The sequence below is a fragment of the Anolis carolinensis genome, unplaced genomic scaffold (assembly GCF_035594765.1).
Source record: "Anolis carolinensis isolate JA03-04 unplaced genomic scaffold, rAnoCar3.1.pri scaffold_7, whole genome shotgun sequence".
Taxonomy (NCBI): Eukaryota; Metazoa; Chordata; class Lepidosauria; order Squamata; family Dactyloidae; genus Anolis; species Anolis carolinensis.
Window position 1 is genome coordinate 39,355,890 of NW_026943818.1, and position 23,473 is coordinate 39,379,362.

Consider the following 23,473-nt stretch of genomic DNA (forward strand, 5'->3'; position numbering starts at 1 on the left):
TTCAATATATCATGATATTTTGGTGCTAAATTTGTAAATACAGTAATTACTACATAGCATTACTGCGTATTGAACTACTTTTTCTGTCAAATTTGTTGTATAACATGATGTTCTGGTGGTTAATTTGTAAAATCATAACCTAATTTGATGTTTAATAGGCTTTTTCTTAATCTCTCCTTATTATCCAACATATTCGCTTATCCAACGTTCTGTCGGCCCGTTTATGTTGGATAAGTGAGACTCTACTGTAATTGAAAAAACCTGTTCCTGGTTTGAAAGCTTTATTTCCTGTTCAATTGTGTGTTTTTCAATGTGAAAGTCCTTCTTCTACTTGTGTAACTTTGTTTCATGTGTCGATTTTCCCTTTGTAATATTTTTTAAAGAAAAAGGACACTGGAATTCAATGCTATGTCTTGCTATGTGCTACCACAAGCCCCAAACTCAATGCCTTAAAAACAAATTTGGGGGGGGGGGGGGGGATAAACAAAACATTAAGAGACAATTAGAGAATGGGCCAACGATGGTTCGAATTACATTGCCAGTTGTGCTGTGAGACAACATCTCAGAATGCGTCTCAAAAAGCGAGAACAATCCGATATAATTCCGATATAAGAATCAAAACGATTTTTTGGACATACCTAGTATATACGCAAAGGCCCTCCTTGCACCCTGGGCTTGGGCTCTTTCATTGTCAGGTTCCTCGTTTTATTGACTCACAGGACCCGCAACAGCCTTGTTCGTGGTATCTCATTCTCTCCTTCCTCTTTAATTCCTTCTCCCTTCTACAGCATAACTTGAAAATCGAAGACGGGGAAGACCTCCAGCACGATTTCGAGCGGTTAAAGCAGGCCATGGAGATGGTTGGCTTCCTTCCTGCCACAAAGAAGCAGTGAGTCGAGAAATCCCTTTGGGAATATAATAGCAATAACAATAATAGTATTATTTATTTATTTATTAGTGACATTTATATCCCGCCCTTCTCACCCCGAAGGGGATTCAGGGCAGTTTACAAGTATATATACATACAATATATTAAACGACTATATTGCAATATTATTAGTAATATAATCTTAGACAGGCCTTACCTAAAGAGCAAGCTGCCTTCTTGCTTCCTCTCCTCACCTCTGCATGAACTCAGTTGCCACTTGAGTTCAGCTTCTGGCTCAGAAAGCTTCAACAGGAAGCCAGCACTTTCAAAACAACAGCCACGCCTCACCTTCCAAATAATAGTAGAGCAGCTATCCTTAATTACAGCTAGCCCACACTCAAGAATCAGCACAGACTCAGGTTTTTTAAGGCTATCTCTCTAATAAAAGAGTAGGCAATCTAAGAAAAGAGTGCACACTCTCAGGTTTTTAAGGAAATCTTAGACAGGCCTTACCTAAAGAGCAAGCTGCCTTCTTGCTTCCTCTCCTCACCTCTGCATGAACTCAGTTGCCACTTGAGTTCAGCTTCTGGCTCAGAAAGCTTCAACAGGAAGCCAGCACTTTCAAAACAACAGCCACGCCTCACCTTCCAAATAATAGTAGAGCAGCTATCCTTAATTACAGCTAGCCCACACTCAAGAATCAGCTCAGACTCAGGTTTTTTAAGACTATCTATCTAAGAAAAGAGTAGGCAATCTAAGAAAAGAGTGCACACTCAGGTTTTTAAGGAAATCTTAGACAGGCCTTACCTAAAGAGCAAGCTGCCTTCTTGCTTCCTCTCCTCTCCTCTGCATGAACTCAGTTGCCACTTGAATTCAGCTTCTGGCTCAGAAAGCTTCAACAGGAAGCCAGCACTTTCAAAACAACAGCCGCGCCTCACCTTCCAAATAATAGTAGAGCAGCTATCCTTAATTACAGCTAGCCCACACTCAAGAATCAGCACAGACTCAGGTTTTTTAAGGCTATCTCTCTAATAAAAGAGTAGGCAATCTAAGAAAAGAGTGCACACTCAGGTTTTTAAGGAAATCTTAGACAGGCCTTACCTAAAGAGCAAGCTGCCTTCTTGCTTCCTCTCCTCACCTCTGCATGAACTCAGTTGCCACTTGAGTTCAGCTTCTGGCTCAGAAAGCTTCAACAGGAAGCCAGCACTTTCAAAACAACAGCCGCGCCTCACCTTCCAAATAATAGTAGAGCAGCTATCCTTAATTACAGCTAGCCCACACTCAAGAATCAGCACAGACTCAGGTTTTTTAAGGCTATCTCTCTAATAAAAGAGTAGGCAATCTAAGAAAAGAGTGCACACTCTCAGGTTTTTAAGGAAATCTTAGACAGGCCTTACCTAAAGAGCAAGCTGCCTTCTTGCTTCCTCTCCTCTCCTCTGCATGAACTCAGTTGCCACTTGAATTCAGCTTCTGTCTCAGAAAGCTTCAACAGGAAGCTAGCACTTTCAAAACAACAGCCAGGACTCACCTTCCAAATAATAGTAGAGCAGCTAGCCTTAATTACAGCTAGCCCACACTCTTTTGTCAAAAGTGCTCAAGACTTGGCTGTTTGGTTGTGCATTTAAATAAATCAGATCAAATTTGCCAAATAGTCACTGTTGAATGTTTTTTATATTGTGGAATGATGTTTTAAATTGTAAGTCGCTCGGAGCACTCTGGTAGAGAGCGACTAATTAAGAAATGAAGTGAAGTGAAGAAGTGAAAGTCAATCAGTGAGGGTGTTTTCCTTTCCAGGATCTTTTCTGTGCTCTCTGCCATCCTTTACCTGGGGAACATCACCTACAAGAAGAGGCCGGCCGGCCGGGACGAGGGCCTCGAGGTGGGGCCCCCCCAAGTGCTGGACATCCTCTCCCAGCTCCTCAAGGTAACACCTCCAAAGACGTTCTCTCTGTTGAAGTGGGAATGATTGTATATAGAGTTGTTTAAATGTAATTGAGTTATAGTGTTGCAATGTGAACTGGAGATTGCATCATGCACTGTCTGCTGTCCACTATGCGAGTGAGTAAAGAGTTAACCGTGTATTGCATCAGACAGCAGAGGTGGTTATAAATAGCTCCTTGTGTTATCTCTCTCTCTCTGCCTCTGCCTCTCTGCACTCTGTCTGTGTATATCGTCTTGAGAGTTGTCCGTTTGTTAGTAAACTCTTTGTAGATAGCCAAACAGGCTTCAGCCTCGTTATTGGTGCCAGTGATTGTTCATTGATTTTCCGCTGCATGTGTGTTTATGACAGTGGTTATGGGCCCAGCACGCTTCTACTGCGCCCTAGAAACTTTTTTTTGAATAATTTTTATTGGGTCCTCGGCATAGTCCGGGTTATTTGAAAAAGTCAGTTTTTTAATGGTCCAAAATTTATAAGGTTGTGGGTGAACTACAACTCACATCATGCCAGGTGAACCTCCAGAAACTCCATCCGTACTTAAAGTTTATAGGCCAAAACATCAGGCAACCCACAGGTTGAGAATCTCTGCTTTAGATAAATAAATAGAATCCTAGAGTTGGAAGAGGTCCCAATCATTATTATGATATAATATTGCAATATAGTCGTATAATATAATATATTGTATGTATATATACTTGTAAACAGCCCTGAGTGCCCTTCAGGATGAGAAGGGCGGGATGTAATAATAATAATAATAATAATAATATTAATATTGTTTTCGTGTCAGGAGCAACTTTCGTGTCAGGAGTTGCTTCTGGAGTGAGAGAATTGGCCGTCTGCAAGGACGTTGCCCAGGGGACGCCCGGGTGTTTTGATGTTTTACCATCCTTGTGGGAGGCTTCTCTCATGTCCCCGCATGGAGCTGGAGCTGACAGAGGGAGCTCATCCGCACTCTTCCTGGGTGGGATTCGAACCTGGCAGCCTTCAGGTCAGCAACCCAACCTTTTATTCCCTAGGCCACCGGAGGCTCCATAATAATAATAATAATAATAATAATAATAATAATAATAATAATTCTATGGACTTGTCAACATCAGGAGAGGAATTTTCCAGGGAGACTCATTGTCCCCTCTGCTTTTCATTATTGCCATGATCCCTCTGTCAACAATCTTACAAAAAACAAATCTCGGCTATCAAACATCTAAGAATTCTCACAAAATTTCGCATCTGATGTACATGGATGACCTGAAGCTGTTTGGGAAAACGGAAACTGAAATCCAGTCTCTGACTAACACTGTCCGAATTTTTAGCACTGATATCAGCATGGAGTTTGGTTTGGACAAATGTTCGACAGTGGCATTGAAGAAGGGAAAAATCATGGAAAGTGAGGGCATAAATATGCCTAATGGCCAAACAATAAAGTGTCACCAGCCAGAGGCCTATAAATATCTGGGCATATTACATCTGGACAACATCAAGCATGAACATGTGAAGACTGTGGTCAGCAAAGAATACACACAAAGGGTCAGAAAAATCTCAAAAGCAAGTTCAATGGAGGCAACACCATCAAGGCCATAAACACCTGGGCCATACCTGTCATAAGATACACTGCTGGCATCATAAACTGGACACAGGTGGAACTGGACAATTTGGACAGAAAAACAAGAAAACTCATGACCATTCATCATTCAATGCACCCTCGCAGTGATGTTGACCGGCTATATCTGCCTAGAAGATCAGGGGGCAGAGGACTCTTACAAGTCAAACAAGCAGTCAAAGAAGAAGAACATGCCCTGGAAGAAGATGGAAAGCAAAGTGAAGAACCTGCTTTGATTGAAGTCACAAATCAGAAACTCCTCAAAGCACAGCAGACAAAGAACCAGTACAAGAAAACCGCACTACAAAGTAGAGCTGACAGCTGGCACAACAAAACATTGCATGGAAAGTTCCTTGATAAAACTGAAGGAAAAGCTGATAAGGAGAAGACCTGGCTCTGGCTCACGAATGGGACCCTGAAGAAGGAGACACAAGGCCTGATCCTTGCAGCCCAGGAGCAAGACATCAGGACAAAGGCCATTCAGGCCAAGATCGAAAAATCAGCTGATGACCCAAAATGCAGACTGTGCAAGGAAACCGTCAGCTCTAGTTTGTAGTGCAGTTTTCTTGTACTGATTCTGCTCTAGTTTGTAGTGCAGTTTTCTTGTACTGGTTTTTTGTCTGCTGTGCTTTGAGGAGTTTCTGATTTTTGACTTCAATCATTATTATTATTATTTGCTGTGGGCATAGAAAAGAATAGAAAGGGTTAAAGGAGAGGCAGTGGGCGGTGTGATGCAAATTCCACACCAATGGAGAGAGAGTCAGGAACACTGGGGTGTCTGTGGTGGAGGAAAGACAGGAAATCTAGGAGGAAATATTCCCCGTTTCTCAAATAACCTGGACATTAACTGTGTTTCCCTCTTGTCTTTCCCAGGTCAAGCGTGAAATCCTGGTGGAGGTCTTGACCAAGAGAAAAACGGTGACGGCGAATGACAAGCTCATCCTGCCCTACAGCCTCAATGAGGTGAGAAGCCTCATTAGTTCCCTTGGAATCCATGGGTGGAGGACAAACTATCCTTATATTACATAGCTAGCTGTGCCCGGCCACGCGTTGCTGTGGCATTCGTTGTCTGGTGGTGTTGGTGAGAACTTGTTGAGGTCGTGGTGGTATTGAATGTCTGTTGTATGGTTGTCTTTATGTTTAGTATGCATTTGGTTGTTTGTGTGCTGTGAAAGTGGTTTGGGTAGAGGGGGTCTATGTCCCTGTGTAGTATTGTATAGTATTTATATGTTGTCCATGTGTTGTGAATGGTTGGATTGTGTCCTGCTGCATGGTAGAAAGGGTTGGGCTGGATGGCCCTTAGGGGTCTCTCCAAACTCTTGGATTCTATGCTTCTATTATTATTATTATTATTATTATCATCATCATCATCATTATTATGTAGAGGCTGGATGGCCATCTGTCAGGAGTGCTTGGATTGTGTCCTCCTGCATGGTAGAAAGGGTTGGGCTGGATGGCCCTTAGGGGTCTCTCCAAACTCTTGGATTCTATGCTTCTATTATTATTATTATTATTATTATTATTATTATTATCTTCATCATCATTATTATGTAGAGGCTGGATGGCCATCTGTCAGGAGTGCTTGGATTGTGTCCTCCTGCATGGTAGAAAGGGTTGGGCTGGATGGCCCTTAGGGGTCTCTCCAAACTCTTGGATTCTATGCTTCTATTATTATTATTATTATTATTATTATTATTATTATTATTATTATCTTCATCATCATTATTATGTAGAGGCTGGATGGCCATCTGTCAGGAGTGCTTGGATTGTGTCCTCCTGCATGGTAGAAAGGGTTGGGCTGGATGGCCCTTAGGGGTCTCTCCAAACTCTTGGATTCTATGCTTCTATTATTATTATTATTATTATTATTATTATTATTATTATTATTATTATCTTCATCATCATTATTATGTAGAGGCTGGATGGCCATCTGTCAGGAGTGCTTGGATTGTGTCCTCCTGCATGGTAGAAAGGGTTGGGCTGGATGGCCCTTAGGGGTCTCTCCAAACTCTTGGATTCTATGCTTCTATTATTATTATTATTATTATTATTATTATTATTATCTTCATCATCATTATTATGTAGAGGCTGGATGGCCATCTGTCAGGAGTGCTTGGATTGTGTCCTCCTGCATGGTAGAAAGGGTTGGGCTGGATGGCCCTTAGGGGTCTCTCCAAACTCTTGGATTCTATGCTTCTATTATTATTATTATTATTATTATTATTATTATTATTATTATTATTATCTTCATCATCATTATTATGTAGAGGCTGGATGGCCATCTGTCAGGAGTGCTTGGATTGTGTCCTCCTGCATGGTAGAAAGGGTTGGGCTGGATGGCCCTTAGGGGTCTCTCCAAACTCTTGGATTCTATGCTTCTATTATTATTATTATTATCATCATCATCTTCATCATCATCATTATTATGTAGAGGCTGGATGGCCATCTGTCAGGAGTGCTTGGATTATGTCCTCCTGCATGGTAGAAGGAAGTTGAGCTGGATGACCCTTAGGGGTCACTTTAAACCTTAGGATTGTATGGTGTTGTTGTTGTTGTTATTAGTATTAGTATTAGTATTAGTATTGAGAGTCTGGGTGGCCATCTGTTGGGAGTGCTTGGATTGTGTCCTGCATGGCAGAATTGGGTTGGACTGGATAAGTGAGACTCTTACTGTATATTTATAATCTTATGTTATCTGTTTAGAACTGATCTGAGGCCCCTTCTACACAGCTGTAGTGAATTATATGGCAGTGTGGAGTCCAGATAATCCAGTTCAAAGCAGATAATATAAGATTCTAAGTGGGTTATATAGCTGTGTGGAAGGGCCTTGAGTCTACACTGCCATATAATCCAGTGCAAATTAGATAATCTGTCGAAGAGGCCTAAATCTGCCTGACCCCTGGGCTGAGTAGGTTGCTTGGAGACCAAGTGGGCGGAGCTTAGCATTCAAACTGGCAGCAATTGGATAAAAGCAATTATTCCTCTCCTTCTAATTAGGACTTTATTTTTCTTTTCTTTTTGTTGTATCAACCTAGAGGCGTGGATGATGGGTTGTGTTGTCATATTTCGAGGTTGGGGGGCTTGTAGTTTTGTTGTTTTGTTAGTCGCCGTGATGCCATCACTCTTTTATATATATAGATATTTTATTATTTTATTATATTATTTTTAGTTATTTTCTGTTATTATAGTATTTTATTGTATTAATTTTTAGTGTTTTTTATTAATTTTTTTTGGGTTGCTAGGCGACCAAGTTGGAGGAGCTTAGCCTTCTAACTGGCAGCAATTGGATAAAAGCAATTACTCCTCTCTCTCTAATTAGGACTTTATTTTTCTTTTCTTTTTGTTGTATCAACCTAGAGGCATGGATGATGGGTTGTGTTGTCAAATTTCGAGGTTGGGGGGGCCTGTAGTTTTGTTGTTTTGTGCGTCGCCGTGATGCTATCACTCTTTTTTATATATATATATATATAAAGCTGTGCCCGGCCACGCGTTGCTGTGGCGAAGTCTGGTGGTATGGGAAATAAAGTATTGAGGAATTGGTGGTAGTTAAGGTCAAGGGTAAAGGTTTTCCCTGACATTAAGTGCAGTCGTGTCTGAGTCTGGGGGTTGGTGCTCATCTCCATTTCTAAGCCAAAGAGCCGGCGTTGTCCATAGACTCCTCCAAGGTCAGGTGGGATGACTGCATGGAGCGGCCGCAATTGGATAAAAACAAATTAGATAATCTGTGGAAGAGGCCTAAGAGAGGCCTAAGTCTGCCTGTCCCCTTGGCTGAGTTGGTTGCTAGGAGACCAAGTGGGCGGAGCTTAGCCCTCTAAGTGGCAGCAATTGGATAAAAACAATTATTCCTTTCCCTCTAATTGGGACTTTATTTTTGTTGTATCAACCTAGAGGCGTGGATGATGGGTTGTGTTGTCAAATTTCGAGGTTGGGGGGCCTGTAGTTTTGTTGTTTTGTGCGTGGCCGTGATGCCATTACCCTTATATATATATATATATATATATATATATATATATATATATATATATAAAATATTATAATATTTATAATAATTTGTGATTATTATTATTTCTTATCGGCCTCTATGAACACACAACCATATATTAAAATATATAATAATTTAGACCTAGACCAAATATTAAAATGCCGTAAACCCGCAGGCCACCACCGCCCGCGACTCCATGGCCAAGTCTCTCTACAGCGCGCTCTTCGACTGGATCGTCCTGCGCATTAACCACGCGCTCCTCAACAAGAAGGACATGGAGGAGTCCGTCACGGTACGTTTGCGTGTGCTTGCGTGGGTCACGGAACCCCCGAAGGCCATCCAGTCCAACCCCCGGGAAAATCCCAATCCTATTCCCGTATTTGAACTAAATGCGCCCTTTTTCCTTTTCCCGCAGTGCCTCTCCATCGGCGTCCTCGACATTTTCGGCTTCGAGGATTTCAAGACCAACAGCTTTGAGCAGTTCTGCATCAACTACGCCAACGAGCAGCTACAGTATTACTTCAACCAGCACATTTTCAAGCTTGAACAGGTCAGGAGCAGAGCAAATGGGAGGCTTCTTTACCAAATAATAATAATAATAATAATAATAATAATAATAATAATATGTCCACTTAAAGTCTGAGCCAAGTTCACATCAATCACACATTATTATTATTATTATTATTATTATTATTATTATTATTATTATTATTATTATGTCCAGTTTAAAGTCTGAGCCAAGTTCACATCAAAGACACATTATTATTATTATTATTATTATTATTATTATTATTATTATTATTATGTCCATTTTAAAGTCTGATCCAAGTTCACATCAATCACACAATATTATTATTATTATTATTATTATTATTATTATTATGTCCACTTAAAGTCCAAGCTGAGTTCACATCAATCACACATTATTATTATTATTATTATTATTATTATTATTATTATTATTATTATTATTATTATGCCCACTTTAAAGTTTGAGCCAAGTTCACATCAATTATACATTATTATTATTGTTCTTGTTATTAATATTATCATTATCATTATTATTATTATGTCCACTTAAAGTCCAAGCTGAGTTCACATCAATCACACAATATTATTATTATTATTATTATTATTATTATTATTATTATTATTATTATGCCCACTTTAAAGTCTGAGCCAAGTTCACATCAATCACACATTATTATTATTATTATTATTATTATTATTATTATTATTATTATTATTATTATTATTATTATGCCCACTTTAAAGTCCCAACCAAGTTCACATCAATAACACAATATTATTATTATTATTATTTCCAGTTTAAAGTCTGAGCCAAGTTCACATCAATCACACAATATTAATATTATTATTATGTCCACGTTAAAGTTCGAGCCAAGTTCACATCAATCACACAATATTAATATTATTAATATGTCCACGTTAAAGTTCGAGCCAAGTTCACATCAATCACACAATATTATTATTATTAATATGTCCATGTTAAAGTTCAAGCCAAATTCACATCAATCACACAATATTATTATTATTAATATGTCCACGTTAAAGTTTGAGCCAAGTTCACATCAATCACACATTATTATTATCATCATCATCATCATTTCCACTTTAAAGTCCAAGCCAAGTTCACATCTATCACACATTATTATTATTATTATTATTATTATTATTATTATTATTATTATTATTATTATGTCCACTTTAAAGTTCGAGCCAAGTTCACATCAATCACACATTATTATTATTATTATTATTATTATTATTATTATTATTATTATTATTATGTCCACTTTAAAGTTCGAGCCAAGTTCACATCAATCACACATTATTATTATTATTATTATTATTATTATTATTATTATTATTATTATTATTATTATTATTATTATTATTATTTCCACTTTAAAGTTCAAGCCAAGTTCACATCAATTACACAATATTATTGTTGTTGTTGTTGTTGTTGTTGTTGCAGGAGGAGTATCAGAGCGAAGGGATTTCCTGGCACAACATCGACTACACCGACAACGTGGCCTGCATCCACTTGATCAGCAAGAAGCCCACGGGCCTCTTCTACCTGCTGGACGAGGAAAGCAAGTAAGCCAACAAGATAATAATAATAATAATAATAATAATAATAATAATAATAATAATAATAATAATAATAATAATAATAATTTTATTTGTAACCTGTTTTATCTCCCCAAGGGGACTCAGGGCGGTTTCCAACAAAAGTGGCAAACATTCTATATATTTTACTATATATAATAGTATATTATATATCTATATATATAAAAAGGTAATGAAATTTCGGCCTAGGACTAAACAACAAAACTACACATCCCAGAAACACTAAACTTGGCAGCACAACCCCTCATCCATGCCTCTACGTTCATACAACAAAAAGAAAAGAAAAATAAAGTCCTCATTAGAGGGAGAGGAATAATTGTTTTTATTCCAATTGCTGCCAATTAGAAGGCTAAGCTCCGCCCACTTGGTCTCCTAGCAACCCACTCAGCCCAGGGGACAGGCAGAGTTAGGCCTCTTCCACACTGCCTATAAAATACAGATTATCTGCCTCTACGTTCATGCAACAAAAAGCTCCAGCTACTCCAGAAAACGGCCAGGCTTTGAGACTGCAAGACTATTCGCTGCTATTCCACCTGGCCAACAAAGGATTCCCATAAGGCACAGCAACGCGTGGCCGGGCAAAGCTAGTACTATATAATACTATATAATTTACTATATAATATAATATACAATAATTTATAAATTTATAAATATAAATATATAATACAGTAGAGTCTCACTTATCCAACACTCGCTTATCCAACATTCTGGATTATCCAATGCATTTTTGTAGTCAATGTTTTCAATGCATCGTGATATTTTGGTGCTAAATTCGTAAATACAGTAATTACTACATAGCTTTAATGTGTAATGAACTACTTTTTCTGTAAAATTTGTTGTATAACATGATGTTTTGGTGCTTAATTTGTAAAATCACAACCTATTTTGGTGTTTAATAGGCTTTTTCTTAATCTCTCCTTATTATCCAACATATTCGCTTATCCAACATTCTGCCGGCCCGTTTATGTTGGATAAGTGAAACTCTACTGTATATTGTATATGTATATATACATCTAATATTGATAATAATATTATAATATAATACAATATTATACTAATAATAAATATAAGAATATATAATAATAATAATAATAATATAATATTAATTATATATTATATATTACTAATAATATTACAGTATAATTACATGATACAATATAGTAATTTAATGCTTATATTGTGCTATGCTAATAATATATTGTATGTAAGTTTGATTTGTAAGCCGCTCTGAGTCTGAAAAGAGCGGGATATAAATGTAGTAAATAAATAAATAAATAAATAAATAAATAATAAAGCAGGCAGTAAATAAACAACATAAATATAAACTTACAATAAGATTTATTATATGAACTTAGAATAATATGTTTTGCTTTGTCTTAAGATTATTTGTTTAATGATGTTGTGTTTAGGTTTGTATTTTATTCTGGTTTTATTGACATTATTTGGGCTTGGCCCCATTTAAGCCGCCCCGAGCTCCTGTGGGGATATAAAAATAAAGTAGTAGTAGTAGTAGTTATTATTATTATTATTATTATTATTATTGCCACAGCAGGGTTTGTTGCCCTACAAACAATATTAATACCATAAAGATCTATTTTGCATTACTTTTCTAACTTTACATTCAAGAGATATCGGATAATTCGTGTGTTAGTATTAGAGAGTCATTATTATTACTATTCTTCTTCTCATTATTATCCAGGGAGGAAACAGCCAGGCTTTGAAACTACAAGGCCATTCAATGCTAATTGCCCTCTTTCTCTGCAAACCCTGGCGGGGTGGTAATAATAATAATAATAATAATAATAATAATAATAATAATAATAATAATAATGACTCTGTGATAGCCCTCAGAGTCATTATTATTATTATTATTATTATTATTATTATTATTATTGGGTCACTGTCAACCATGAAAATGAACCAAGCCTGGCTCCCAGCATTACAAAACTCTACAACCAGAGCCAGCTAACACCTCCCAACAAAAGATTCCCCCAGAGAGGAAGCAACCAGGCTTTGAAACTTTCTCTGCTCACCCTCCACCTCAGAGTTGTCATTATTATTATTATTATTATTATTGGGTCGCTGTGAACCATGAAAATGAACCAAGCCTGGCTCCCAGCGTTACAAAACCCTCCAACCAGAGCCAGCTAACACCTCCCAACAAAGGATTCCCCCAGGGAGGAAGCAACCAGGCTTTGAAACTTTCTCTGCTCACCCTCCACCTCAGAGTCATTATTATTATTATTATTATTATTATTATTACGACACAGCAAACAAGATAGACATGCTGGATTTCATATCACAGAATCACAAGTCGAACTCTTCCCAAGTGTCTAGGACTGTGTGATGTATTATTATTATTATTATTATTATTATTATTATTATAGGACTGTGTGATGTATTTTCGGATGATGCGTGCAGATCCCAGCAGGGTGGCCTTTTGCAGTTGGCAGATCGTGATTTTGTCAATGTCTATTGTTTCCAAATGCCGGCTGAGATCTTTTGGCATGGCACCCAGTGTGCCCATCACCACCGGGACCACCTGCACTGGTTTCTGCCAGAGTCTTTGCAGTTCAATCTTGAGGTCCTGAGAGCGGCTGAGTTTTTCCTGTTGTTTTTCGTCAATGCGACTGTCACCTGGGATGGCAACATCAATGATCCAAACCTTTTTCTTTTCCACAACTGTGATGTCTGGTGTGTTGTGTTCCAGAACTTTGTCAGTCTGGATTCGGAAGTCCCACAGTATCTTTGCGTGCTCATTTTCCAAGACTTTTGCAGGTTTGTGATCCCACCAGTTCTTTGCTGCTGGGAGGTGGGACTTGAGGCATAAGTTCCAATGGATCATTTGGGCCACATAGTTGTGCCTCTGTTTGTAGTCTGTCTGTGCGATTTTCTTACAGCAGCTGAGGAGATGATCCATGGTTTCGTCGGTTTCCTTGCACAGTCTGCATTTTGGGTCATCAGCTGATTTTTCGATCTTGGCCTTAATGGCCTTTGTCCTGATGGCTTGCTCCTGGGCTGCAAGGATCAGGCCTTCTGTCTCCTTCTTCAGGGTCCCATTCGTGAGCCAGAGCCAGGTCTTCTCCTTATCAGCTTTTCCTTCCATTTTGTCAAGGAACTTTCCATGCAATGTTTTGTTGTGCCAGCTGTCAGCTCTAGTTTGTAGTGCGGTTTTCTTGTACTGATTCTGCTCTAGTTTGTAGTGCGGTTTTCTTGTACCGGTTTTTTGTTTGCTGTGCTTTGAGGAGTTTCTGATTTGTGACTTCAATCAAAGCAGGTTCTTCACTTTGCTTGACATCTTCTGCCAGGGCATGTTCTTCTTCTTTGACGGCTTGTTTGACTTGCAAGAGTCCTCTGCCCCCTGATCTTCTAGGCAGATACAGCCGGTCAACATCACTGCGAGGGTGCAGTGAATGAGGAATGGTCATGAGTTTTCTTGTTTTTCTGTCCAAATTGTCCAGTTCCGCCTGTGTCCAGTTTATGATGCCAGCAGTCTATCTTATGACAGGTATGGCCCAGGTGTTTATGGCCTTGATGGTGTTGCCTCCATTGAGCTTGCTTTTGAGAATTTTTCTGACCCTTTGTGTGTATTCTTTGCTGACCACAGTCTCCACATGTTCATGCTTGATGTTGTCCAGCTGTAATATGCCCAGATATTTATAGGCCTCTGGCTGGTGACACTTTATTGTTTGGCCATTGGGCATATTTATGCCCTCACTTTCAATGATTTTTCCCTTCTTCAATGCCACTGTCGAACATTTGTCCAAACCAAACTCCATGCTGATATCAGTGCTAAAAATTCGGACAGTGTTGGTCAGAGACTGGATTTCAGTTTCCGTTTTCCCATACAGCTTCAGGTCATCCATGTACATCAGATGCGAAATTTTGTGAGAATTCTTAGATGTTTGATAGTCGAGCAGCTGAGGAGATGATCAATGGTTTCGTCGGTTTATTTATTTATTTATTATTTATTTATTTGCGACATTTATATACCGCCCTTCTCACCCCGAAGGTTTCCTTGCACAGTCTGCAGTTTGGGTCATCAGCTGATTTTTCGATCTTGGCCTTAATTGCATTTGTTCTGATGGCTCCCAGCCCGGCTCCCAGCATTACAAAACTCTCCAGCCAGAGCCAGCTAACACCTCCCAACAAAGGAGGAAACAGCCAGGCTTGGTCTGAGGCTGCTGCAGCGCTATCCCTGACTGTCTTATTCCTCTCCTTCCGGCAGCTTCCCGCACGCCACCAGCGAGACCCTCCTGGCCAAGTTCAAGCAGCAGCACGAGGACAACAAGTTCTTCATCGGGACCCCCGTCCTGGAGCCGGCCTTCATCATCCAGCACTTTGCGGGCAAAGTCAAGTATCAGATCAAGGTACGGACGGGGCCGGGGTCGGGGTCCTCAGGGGGCCCGGAAGTCCCCGCAGACCCCTCACCCTCTCCCGCCCCCGTCTTCCAGGACTTCCGGGAGAAGAACATGGACTACATGCGGCCGGACATCGTGGCCTTGCTGCGGAGCAGCGACAGCGCCTACGTGCGCGAGCTCATCGGCATGGACCCTGTGGCCGTTTTCCGGTGGGCCACCCTCCGGGCCGCCATCCGCTCCATGGCCGTCTTCGCCGAAGTCGGACGCCAGCGGGCCCAGAGGACGGCAGGTGAGCCCCGGAAGGACTCCCTTCCCGATAACCTCGCTATATATTCAGATATTATTATTATCTATATATATAAAAGGGTAATGAAATTTCGGCCTAGGACAAAACAACAAAACTACACATCCCAGAAACACTACCCCTCATCCATGCCTCTACGTTCATACAACAAAAAGAAAAGAAAAATAAAGTCCTCATTAGAGGGAGAGGAATAATTGTTTTTATCCAATTGCTGCCAGTTAGAAGGCTAAACTCTGCCCACTTGGTCTCCTAGCACCCCACTCAGCCCAGGAGACAGGCAGAGTTAGGCCTCACTTAGGCCTCTTCCACACTTAGGCAGAGTTAGGCCTCACTTAGGCCTCTTCCACACTTAGGCAGAGTTAGGCCTCACTTAGGCCTCTTTCACACTTAGGCAGAGTTAGGCCTCACTTAGGCCTCTTCCACACTTAGGCAGAGTTAGGCCTCACTTAGGCCTCTTCCACACTACCTATAAAATACAGATTATCTGATTTTAACTGGATTATATGACAGTATAGACTCAAGGCCCTTCCACACAGCTATATAACCCATTTATAATGGGCTTAATGTAAGGAAAAACCTTTACCCTTTACCTTAACTACCACCAATTCCTCAAGACTTTATTTCCCATACCACCACACTTCGCCACAGCAACGCGTGGCCTGGCACAGCTAGTCTATATATATAAAAATGTGATGTCCGTTTTTCCCATGGAATAAACAACAAAACCACTGGACCAAATCACACCAAATTTGGCCACAAAAGACATAGTCATCCAAAATAAGTCTTTCAATCAAAAAAACCTAGAAAAATAGTCCAAATTACAGAGGATGAGGAAGAGCCTTTCTCCCCCTAACTGCCAGTCAGAAAGGTAGGCCCTGCTGACTTTAGGCCCCGCCCCCTTCGTATCCTAGCAACCCACTCAGCCCAGGGGACAGGCAGAGTTAGGCCTCACTTAGGCCTCTTCCACACTGCCTATAAAATACAGATTATCTGATTTGAACTGGATTATATGGCAGTGGAGACTCAAGGCCCTTCCACACAGCTATATAACCAAAAATGCCAAGGCAGATAATCCACAGTATCTGCTTTGAACTGGATTATCTTGAGTCCACACTGCCGTATAATCCACTCCACTGCGGATTTTATACAGCTGTGTAGAAGGGACCTCATATAATCCAGTTCTAAGCAGATAATATAAGATTATAAATATAATACGAAATAATTACTGTGGTATACTAATAATACAGAGAAATATAATCTCTAAAACCAGGACAGTAAATAAAGAGCAACAGTCTGAAAAGAGGGAAATTGGGAATTCCAGAAAGGAAACAATCTGGGCCAAATAACACCTCCCAATAACAGATTTTGTTTATGTGTTGGTAATTATTATTATTAATATTAATATTATTGTTTATGTGTTGGGTATTATTATTATTATTATTACTTTTATTGTTTATATGTTGGGTATTATTATTATTACTTTTATTGTTTATGTGTTGGGTATTATTATTACTTTTATTGTTTATGTGTTGGTTATTATTATTATTACTTTTATTGTTTAGGTGTTGGTATTTATTATTATTACTTTTATTGTTTAGGTGTTGTTATTTATTATTATTATTATTTTATTATGACACAGCAAACAAGATAGACATGCTGGATTTCGTATCACAAAATCCCAAGTCGAACACTTCCCAAGTGTCTAGGACTGTGTGATGTATTTTCGGATTATTATTATTATTATTATTATTATTATTATTATTATTATTATTATTATTATGACTCCAGGCAGCAAGCAATCGAGGGGTAGTAAATACCACCTAGGCAAAGGATGTCTCCAAGGCAGTAAACACTTCAAAGGGAACAAAGGCCAGGCTACTTCAATAATAATGATAATAATAATATCTGTCTAGAAGTCCAGGTGGCAGAGGACTCTTGCAAGTAAAACAAGCAGTCAAAGAAGAAGAACATGCCCTGGCAGAAGATGTCAAGCAAAGTGAAGAACCTGCTTTGATTGAAGTCAAAAATCAGAAACTCCTCAAAGCACAGCAGACAAAAAAACAGTACAAGAAAACCGCACTACAAACTAGAGCAGGATCAGTACAAGAAAACCGCACTACAAACTAGAGCAGAATCAGTACAAGAAAACCGCACTACAAACTAGAGCAGGATCAGTACAAGAAAACCGCACTACAAACTAGAGCAGAATCAGTACAAGAAAACCGCACTACAAACTAGAGCAGAATCAGTACAAGAAAACCGCACTACAAACTAGAGCAGGATCAGTACAAGAAAACCGCACTACAAACTAGAGCAGAATCAGTACAAGAAAATCGCACTACAAACTAGAGCTGACAGCTGTCACCACAAAACATGGCATGGAAAATTCCCTGAGAAAATTGAAGGAAAAGCTGATAAGGATTTCGTTTCACAAAATCACAAGTCGAACACTTCCCAAGCGTCTAGGACTGTGTGATGTATTTTCGGATGATGCGCACAGGTCCCAGTAGGGTAGCCTTTTGCAGTTGGCAGATCGTGATTTTGTCAGTGTCTATTGTTTCCAAATGCTGGCTATCTTTTGGAATAATAATAATAATTATTATTATTACTATTGTTTATGTGTTTTTTTTTTCCCAACTAGGGGTGGTACGACACGGACCGAGGATCCCGCTGGGCGAGCTCCAGCCGGCCAACACTCCAGTCGAGAAAGTTTACCGGTAAGGACAACATTTAAGCTCCCTTTCATGTCTATTGTGTTTATTTCTGGATTTTTTTTGTGCCATCTACTTGGACGACTGAATTAAAATTAGCCTCGCTTTTGCGGGCCGGCTCTTTGTACCTCTGCATCCCCAGCACTTTGCTATTTTCCGCTTGTTTTTTTCATTTGCACAAAGGCAAAAGGGGGTTGGACTTAATGGCCCAAGGGGTCTCTTCCAACCCTCTTTATTATTGTTATTATTATTATTATTATTATTATTATTTGTCAGAGTAATGCGCGCAGCGTAGTAGCAGATGAATGATGTCAGTTGAGCGCAGAACGAAGAGACGTCACAGACGATGTAAAAAGTATTTACAAAGTTTACTTGACAAGACAAACAGACTTGCAGACCATGGAGATAAGACTTTGGCTCTAGTCAAACAGCACAGATCTTCTCAGCAGACAGAACATATCTCATCTGATGCATTCAGCTATATACAAACACACTTGTAGTCTGGACACTCCTCTCTGGCTCCAGCCACATATCCAAGGTCAATACAGCTTCTTACCAAATTAACTCTTTACACACTATAGCATTTCCTGGATGATGCAATACATGCTAGACACAAATTTCATTTAAACACTCTCTATACACAAATCTCACATTAACAATAATAATAATAATAATAATAATAATAATAATAATAATAATAAACATTGAAGCCGGGTGGCCATCTGTCAGGGGTGCTTTGCTTGTGCTTTTGGTGCACAAAGGCAAAAGGTGGTCGGGCTAAATGGCCCGAAGGGTCTCTTCCAACGCTCTTTTATTATTATTATTATTATTATTATTATTATTATTGCTATTAACATTGAGGCTGGGTGGCCATCTGTCAGGGGTGCTTGGCTTGTGCTTTTGGTAAACAAAGGCAGAAGGCCGTTGGACTAAATGGCCCCAGGGGTCTCTTCCAACGCTCTTTTATTATTATTATTATTATTATTATTATTATTATTGCTATTAACATTGAGGCTGGGTGGCCATCTGTCAGGGGTGCTTTGCTTGTGCTTTTGGTGCACAAAGGAAAAAGGTGGTCAGGCTAAATGGCCCAAAGGGTCTCTTCCAACGCTCTTTTATTATTATTATTATTATTATTATTATTATTATTATTATTATTGCTATTAACATTGAGGCTGGGTGGCCATCTGTCAGGGGTGCTTGGCTTGTGCTTTTGGTGCACAAAGGCAAAAGGTGGTCGGGCTAAATGGCCCAAAGGGTCTCTTCCAACGCTCTTTTATTATTATTATTATTATTATTATTATTATTATTGCTATTAACATTGAGGCTGGGTGGCCATCTGTCAGGGGTGCTTGGCTTGTGCTTTTGGTGCACAAAGGCAAAAGGTGGTCGGGCTAAATGGCCCAAAGGGTCTCTTCCAACGCTCTTTTATTATTATTATTATTATTATTATTATTATTATTATTATTGCTATTAACATTGAGGCTGGGTGGCCATCTGTCAGGGGTGCTTGGCTTGTGCTTTTGGTGCACAAAGGCAAAAGGTGGTCGGGCTAAATGGCCCAAAGGGTCTCTTCCAACGCTCTTTTATTATTATTATTATTATTATTATTATTATTATTATTATTGCTATTAACATTGAGGCTGGGTGGCCATCTGTCAGGGGTGCTTGGCTTGTGCTTTTGGTGCACAAAGGCAAAAGGTGGTCGGGCTAAATGGCCCAAAGGGTCTCTTCCAACGCTCTTTATTATTATTATTATTATTATTATTATTATTATTATTATTATTATTGCTACAGTAGAGTCTCACTTATCCAACACTCACTTAGCCAACGTTCTGGATTATCCAACGCATTTTTCTAGTCAATGTTTTCAAAACGTCGCGATATTTTGGTGCTAAATTCATAAATACAGTAATTACTACGTAGCATTACTGTGTATTGAACTACTTTTTCTATCAAACTTGTTGTATAACATGATGTTTTGGTGCTTCATTTGTAAAATCATAACCTAATTTGATGTTTAATAGGCTTCTCCTTTATCTCTCCTTATTATCCAACATATTCGCTTATCCAACATTCTCCTGGCCCGTTTATGTTGGATAAGTGAGACTCTACTGTATTAACATTGAGGCTGGGTGGCCATCTGTCAGAGGTGCTTTGCTTGTGCTTTTGGTGCACAAAGGCAGAAGGAGGTTGGATTCAATGGCCCAAAGGGTCTCTTCCAACGCTCTTTTATTATTATTATTATTATTATTATTATTATTATTATTATTATTGCTATTAACATTGAGGCTGGGTGGCCATCTGTCAGGGGTGCTTGGCTTGTGCTTTTGGTGCACAAAGGCAGAAGGGGATTGGACTGAATGGCCCAGGGGGTCTCTTCCAACGCTCTTTTATTATTATTATTATTATTATTATTATTATTATTATTATTGCTATTAACATTGAGGCTGGGTGGCCATCTGTCAGGGGTGCTTGGCTTGTGCTTTTGGTAAACAAAGGCAGAAGGCCGTTGGACTAAATGGCCCCAGGGGTCTCTTCCAACGCTCTTTTATTATTATTATTATTATTATTATTATTATTATTGCTATTAACATTGAGGCTGGGTGGCCATCTGTCAGGGGTGCTTTGCTTGTGCTTTTGGTGCACAAAGGAAAAAGGTGGTCAGGCTAAATGGCCCAAAGGGTCTCTTCCAACGCTCTTTTATTATTATTATTATTATTATTATTATTATTGCTATTAACATTGAGGCTGGGTGGCCATCTGTCAGGGGTGCTTTGCTTGTGCTTTTGGTGCACAAAGGAAAAAGGTGGTCGGGCTAAATGGCCCAAAGGGTCTCTTCCAACGCTCTTTTATTATTATTATTATTATTATTATTATTATTATTATTATTGCTATTAACATTGAGGCTGGGTGGCCATCTGTCAGGGGTGCTTTGCTTGTGCTTTTGGTGCACAAAGGCAGAAGGAGGTTGGACTCAATGGCCCAAAGGGTCTCTTCCAACGCTCTTTTATTATTATTATTATTATTATTATTATTATTATTATTATTATTGCTATTAACATTGAGGCTGGGTGGCCATCTGTCAGGGGTGCTTGGCTTGTGCTTTTGGTAAACAAAGGCAGAAGGCCGTTGGACTAAATGGCCCCAGGGGTCTCTTCCAACCCTCTGTATTATTATTATTATTATTATTATTATTGCTATTAACATTGAGGCTGGGTGGCCATCTGTCAGGGGTGCTTGGCTTGTGCTTTTGGTGCACAAAGGAAAAAGGTGGTCAGGCTAAATGGCCCAAAGGGTCTCTTCCAACGCTCTTTTATTATTATTATTATTATTATTATTATTATTATTATTGCTATTAACATTGAGGCTGGGTGGCCATCTGTCAGGGGTGCTTTGCTTGTGCTTTTGGTGCACAAAGGCAAAAGGTGGTTGGACTCAATGGCCCAAAGGGTCTCTTCCAACGCTCTTTTATTATTATTATTATTATTATTATTATTATTGCTATTAACATTGAGGCTGGGTGGCCATCTGTCAGAGGTGCTTTGCTTGTGCTTTTGGTAAACAAAGGCAGAAGGCCGTTGGACTAAATGGCCCCAGGGGTCTCTTCCAACCCTCTGTATTATTATTATTATTATTATTATTATTATTATTATTATTGCTATTAACATTGAGGCTGGGTGGCCATCTGTCAGGGGTGCTTGGCTTGTGCTTTTGGTAAACAAAGGCAGAAGGCCGTTGGACTAAATGGCCCCAGGGGTCTCTTCCAACCCTCTGTATTATTATTATTATTATTATTATTATTATTATTATTATTATTATTATTATTGCTATTAACATTGCGGCTGGGTGGCCATCTGTCAGGGGTGCTTGGCTTTTTTTATTATTGCTGTTGTTGTTATTATTATTTATTATTATTATTATTGCTCGGTGGCCAACTTTAGTCTGGCTCTCCAATGGTCCGAAGGATCGTGAACCGGCCCCCTGTTTAAAAAGTTTGGGGACCCCTGGTCTACACGGACCGTGTGATGCAGTTCAGACTCAGAAAGACCATGCCCAAGGCGCGCATGTTATATGCTGTTGTGCTAATGCTGTCTTGACATCGTTGCTGCTGCACCTGATTCCGCTTCCCTTCGGTTTAGCTTCCATTGATCGATAACCGAAATCTGTACGAATGTGGGAGCAATAACATTAGCAGGAGGGGCCACTTTACCCTCCCCTTGTTGGCCCCCCGGTCTCGGTCTCCCGCTCCGTGACGCATGTTCCCCTTTCTCGCAGCGGCTCAGGGCTTGATTTCTCGTTTGATTGCTCTGAGGATTTTGATATAAACGCTTTCGAGGACATCATTGCTTCGTATGAGAGCAAGAAGTAAGTGGCGGCCGGCGGGAGGCGACACACGTCTCGGTTGTCTTCTTTCCTTCCTCCTTTCTTCCTTCCTTTGCTTAGCAGAGGTAAGTGCTCACTCAGGTGGTAGGGGGACTTTGGGAACTGAAACACCAGTGCACCAAAATACGCTATGATTATTAATATTATTATTACCAGTGTTGTGCTTTTGTATGGAATTGCTGCTCGTTTTGTGTAGTTTCATTCGTGTATTCTTATTTTCATATTCGCTTATACAACATACATTTTAGTCCGGCTGATGAAAAACATGAACTTTTTTTGCCCTCGGCAGCAATGGGAGGGTTTCCAAGGCTCATTCCCCCCCCCCTCGGTTTTTGGACTAAGTGGGCGGAGCTTAGCCCTCTAAGTGGCAGCAATTGGATAAAAACAATCATTCCTGTTCCTCTAATTAGCACTTTATTTTTCTTTTCTTTTTGTTGTATCAACCTGGAGGAGTGGATGATGGGTTGTGTTGTCAAATTTCGAGGTTGGGGGGCCTGTAGTTTTGTTGTTTTGTCCGGTGCCCTGATTCCATCACTCTTTTATATATATATAGACTAGCTGTGCCCAGCCACGCGTTGCTGTGGCAAAGTGGTGGTGGTATTGGTTAAAAATTTAAAAGTGTAATTTTTATTTGACGTTATTTGTATTTTTTAATTAATTTTATTGTAAATTATCTTTTTATTTATTATATTTTATTATTTTCTTGTATTATTTTTAGTTATTTTCTGTTATAGTATTTCATTGTATTAATTTTTTAGTGTTTTTAATTATTTTTAGTGTTTTTTATTATTTTTTATTGGGTTGCTAGGAGACCAAGTGGGCGGAGCTTAGCCTTCTAACTGGCAGCAACTGGATAAAAGCAATTATTCCTCTCTCTCTCTAATTAGGACTTTATTTTTCTTTTCTTTTTGTTGTATCAACCTAGAGGCGTGGATGATGGGTTGTGTTGTCAAATTTCGAGGTTGGGGGGCCTGTAGTTTTGTTGTTTTGTGGGTCGCCGTGATGCCATCACTCTTTTATATATATAGACTAGCTGTGCCCGGCCACGCGTTGCTGTGTTGTTGTCTGGTGGTGTTGGTGAGAAATGGTTGAGGTAGTGGTGGTATTGGATGTCTGTTGTATGGTTGTCTTTATGTTTAGTATGCATTTGGTTGTTTGTGTACTGTGAAAG

General features: G+C 39.4%; 1 protein-coding gene across 5 annotated transcripts in view; it reads left to right on the forward strand.

Moving 5' to 3' along the window:
* myo9b (myosin IXB) overlaps positions 1-23,473 on the forward strand; it is a 133,095-nt gene that overhangs the window by 50,748 nt on the left and 58,874 nt on the right. For 4 of the 5 annotated variants that reach the window (XR_010000160.1, XM_062959759.1, XM_062959762.1 and 1 more), the window contains exons 6-15: positions 789-889; positions 2,663-2,792; positions 5,278-5,367; positions 8,562-8,678; positions 8,802-8,936; positions 10,386-10,507; positions 14,769-14,910; positions 14,995-15,190; positions 17,847-17,922; positions 22,195-22,284. Coding sequence is in view for 4 of the 5 variants with exons in the window: in XM_062959759.1 (XP_062815829.1) it covers positions 789-889; positions 2,663-2,792; positions 5,278-5,367; positions 8,562-8,678; positions 8,802-8,936; positions 10,386-10,507; positions 14,769-14,910; positions 14,995-15,190; positions 17,847-17,922; positions 22,195-22,284 (1,199 nt within the window). In the remaining variant the exon portion in view is untranslated. The remainder of the gene's footprint in view (positions 1-788; positions 890-2,662; positions 2,793-5,277; positions 5,368-8,561; positions 8,679-8,801; positions 8,937-10,385; positions 10,508-14,768; positions 14,911-14,994; positions 15,191-17,846; positions 17,923-22,194; positions 22,285-23,473) is intronic. The other variant, XM_062959763.1, reaches the window with a different exon arrangement.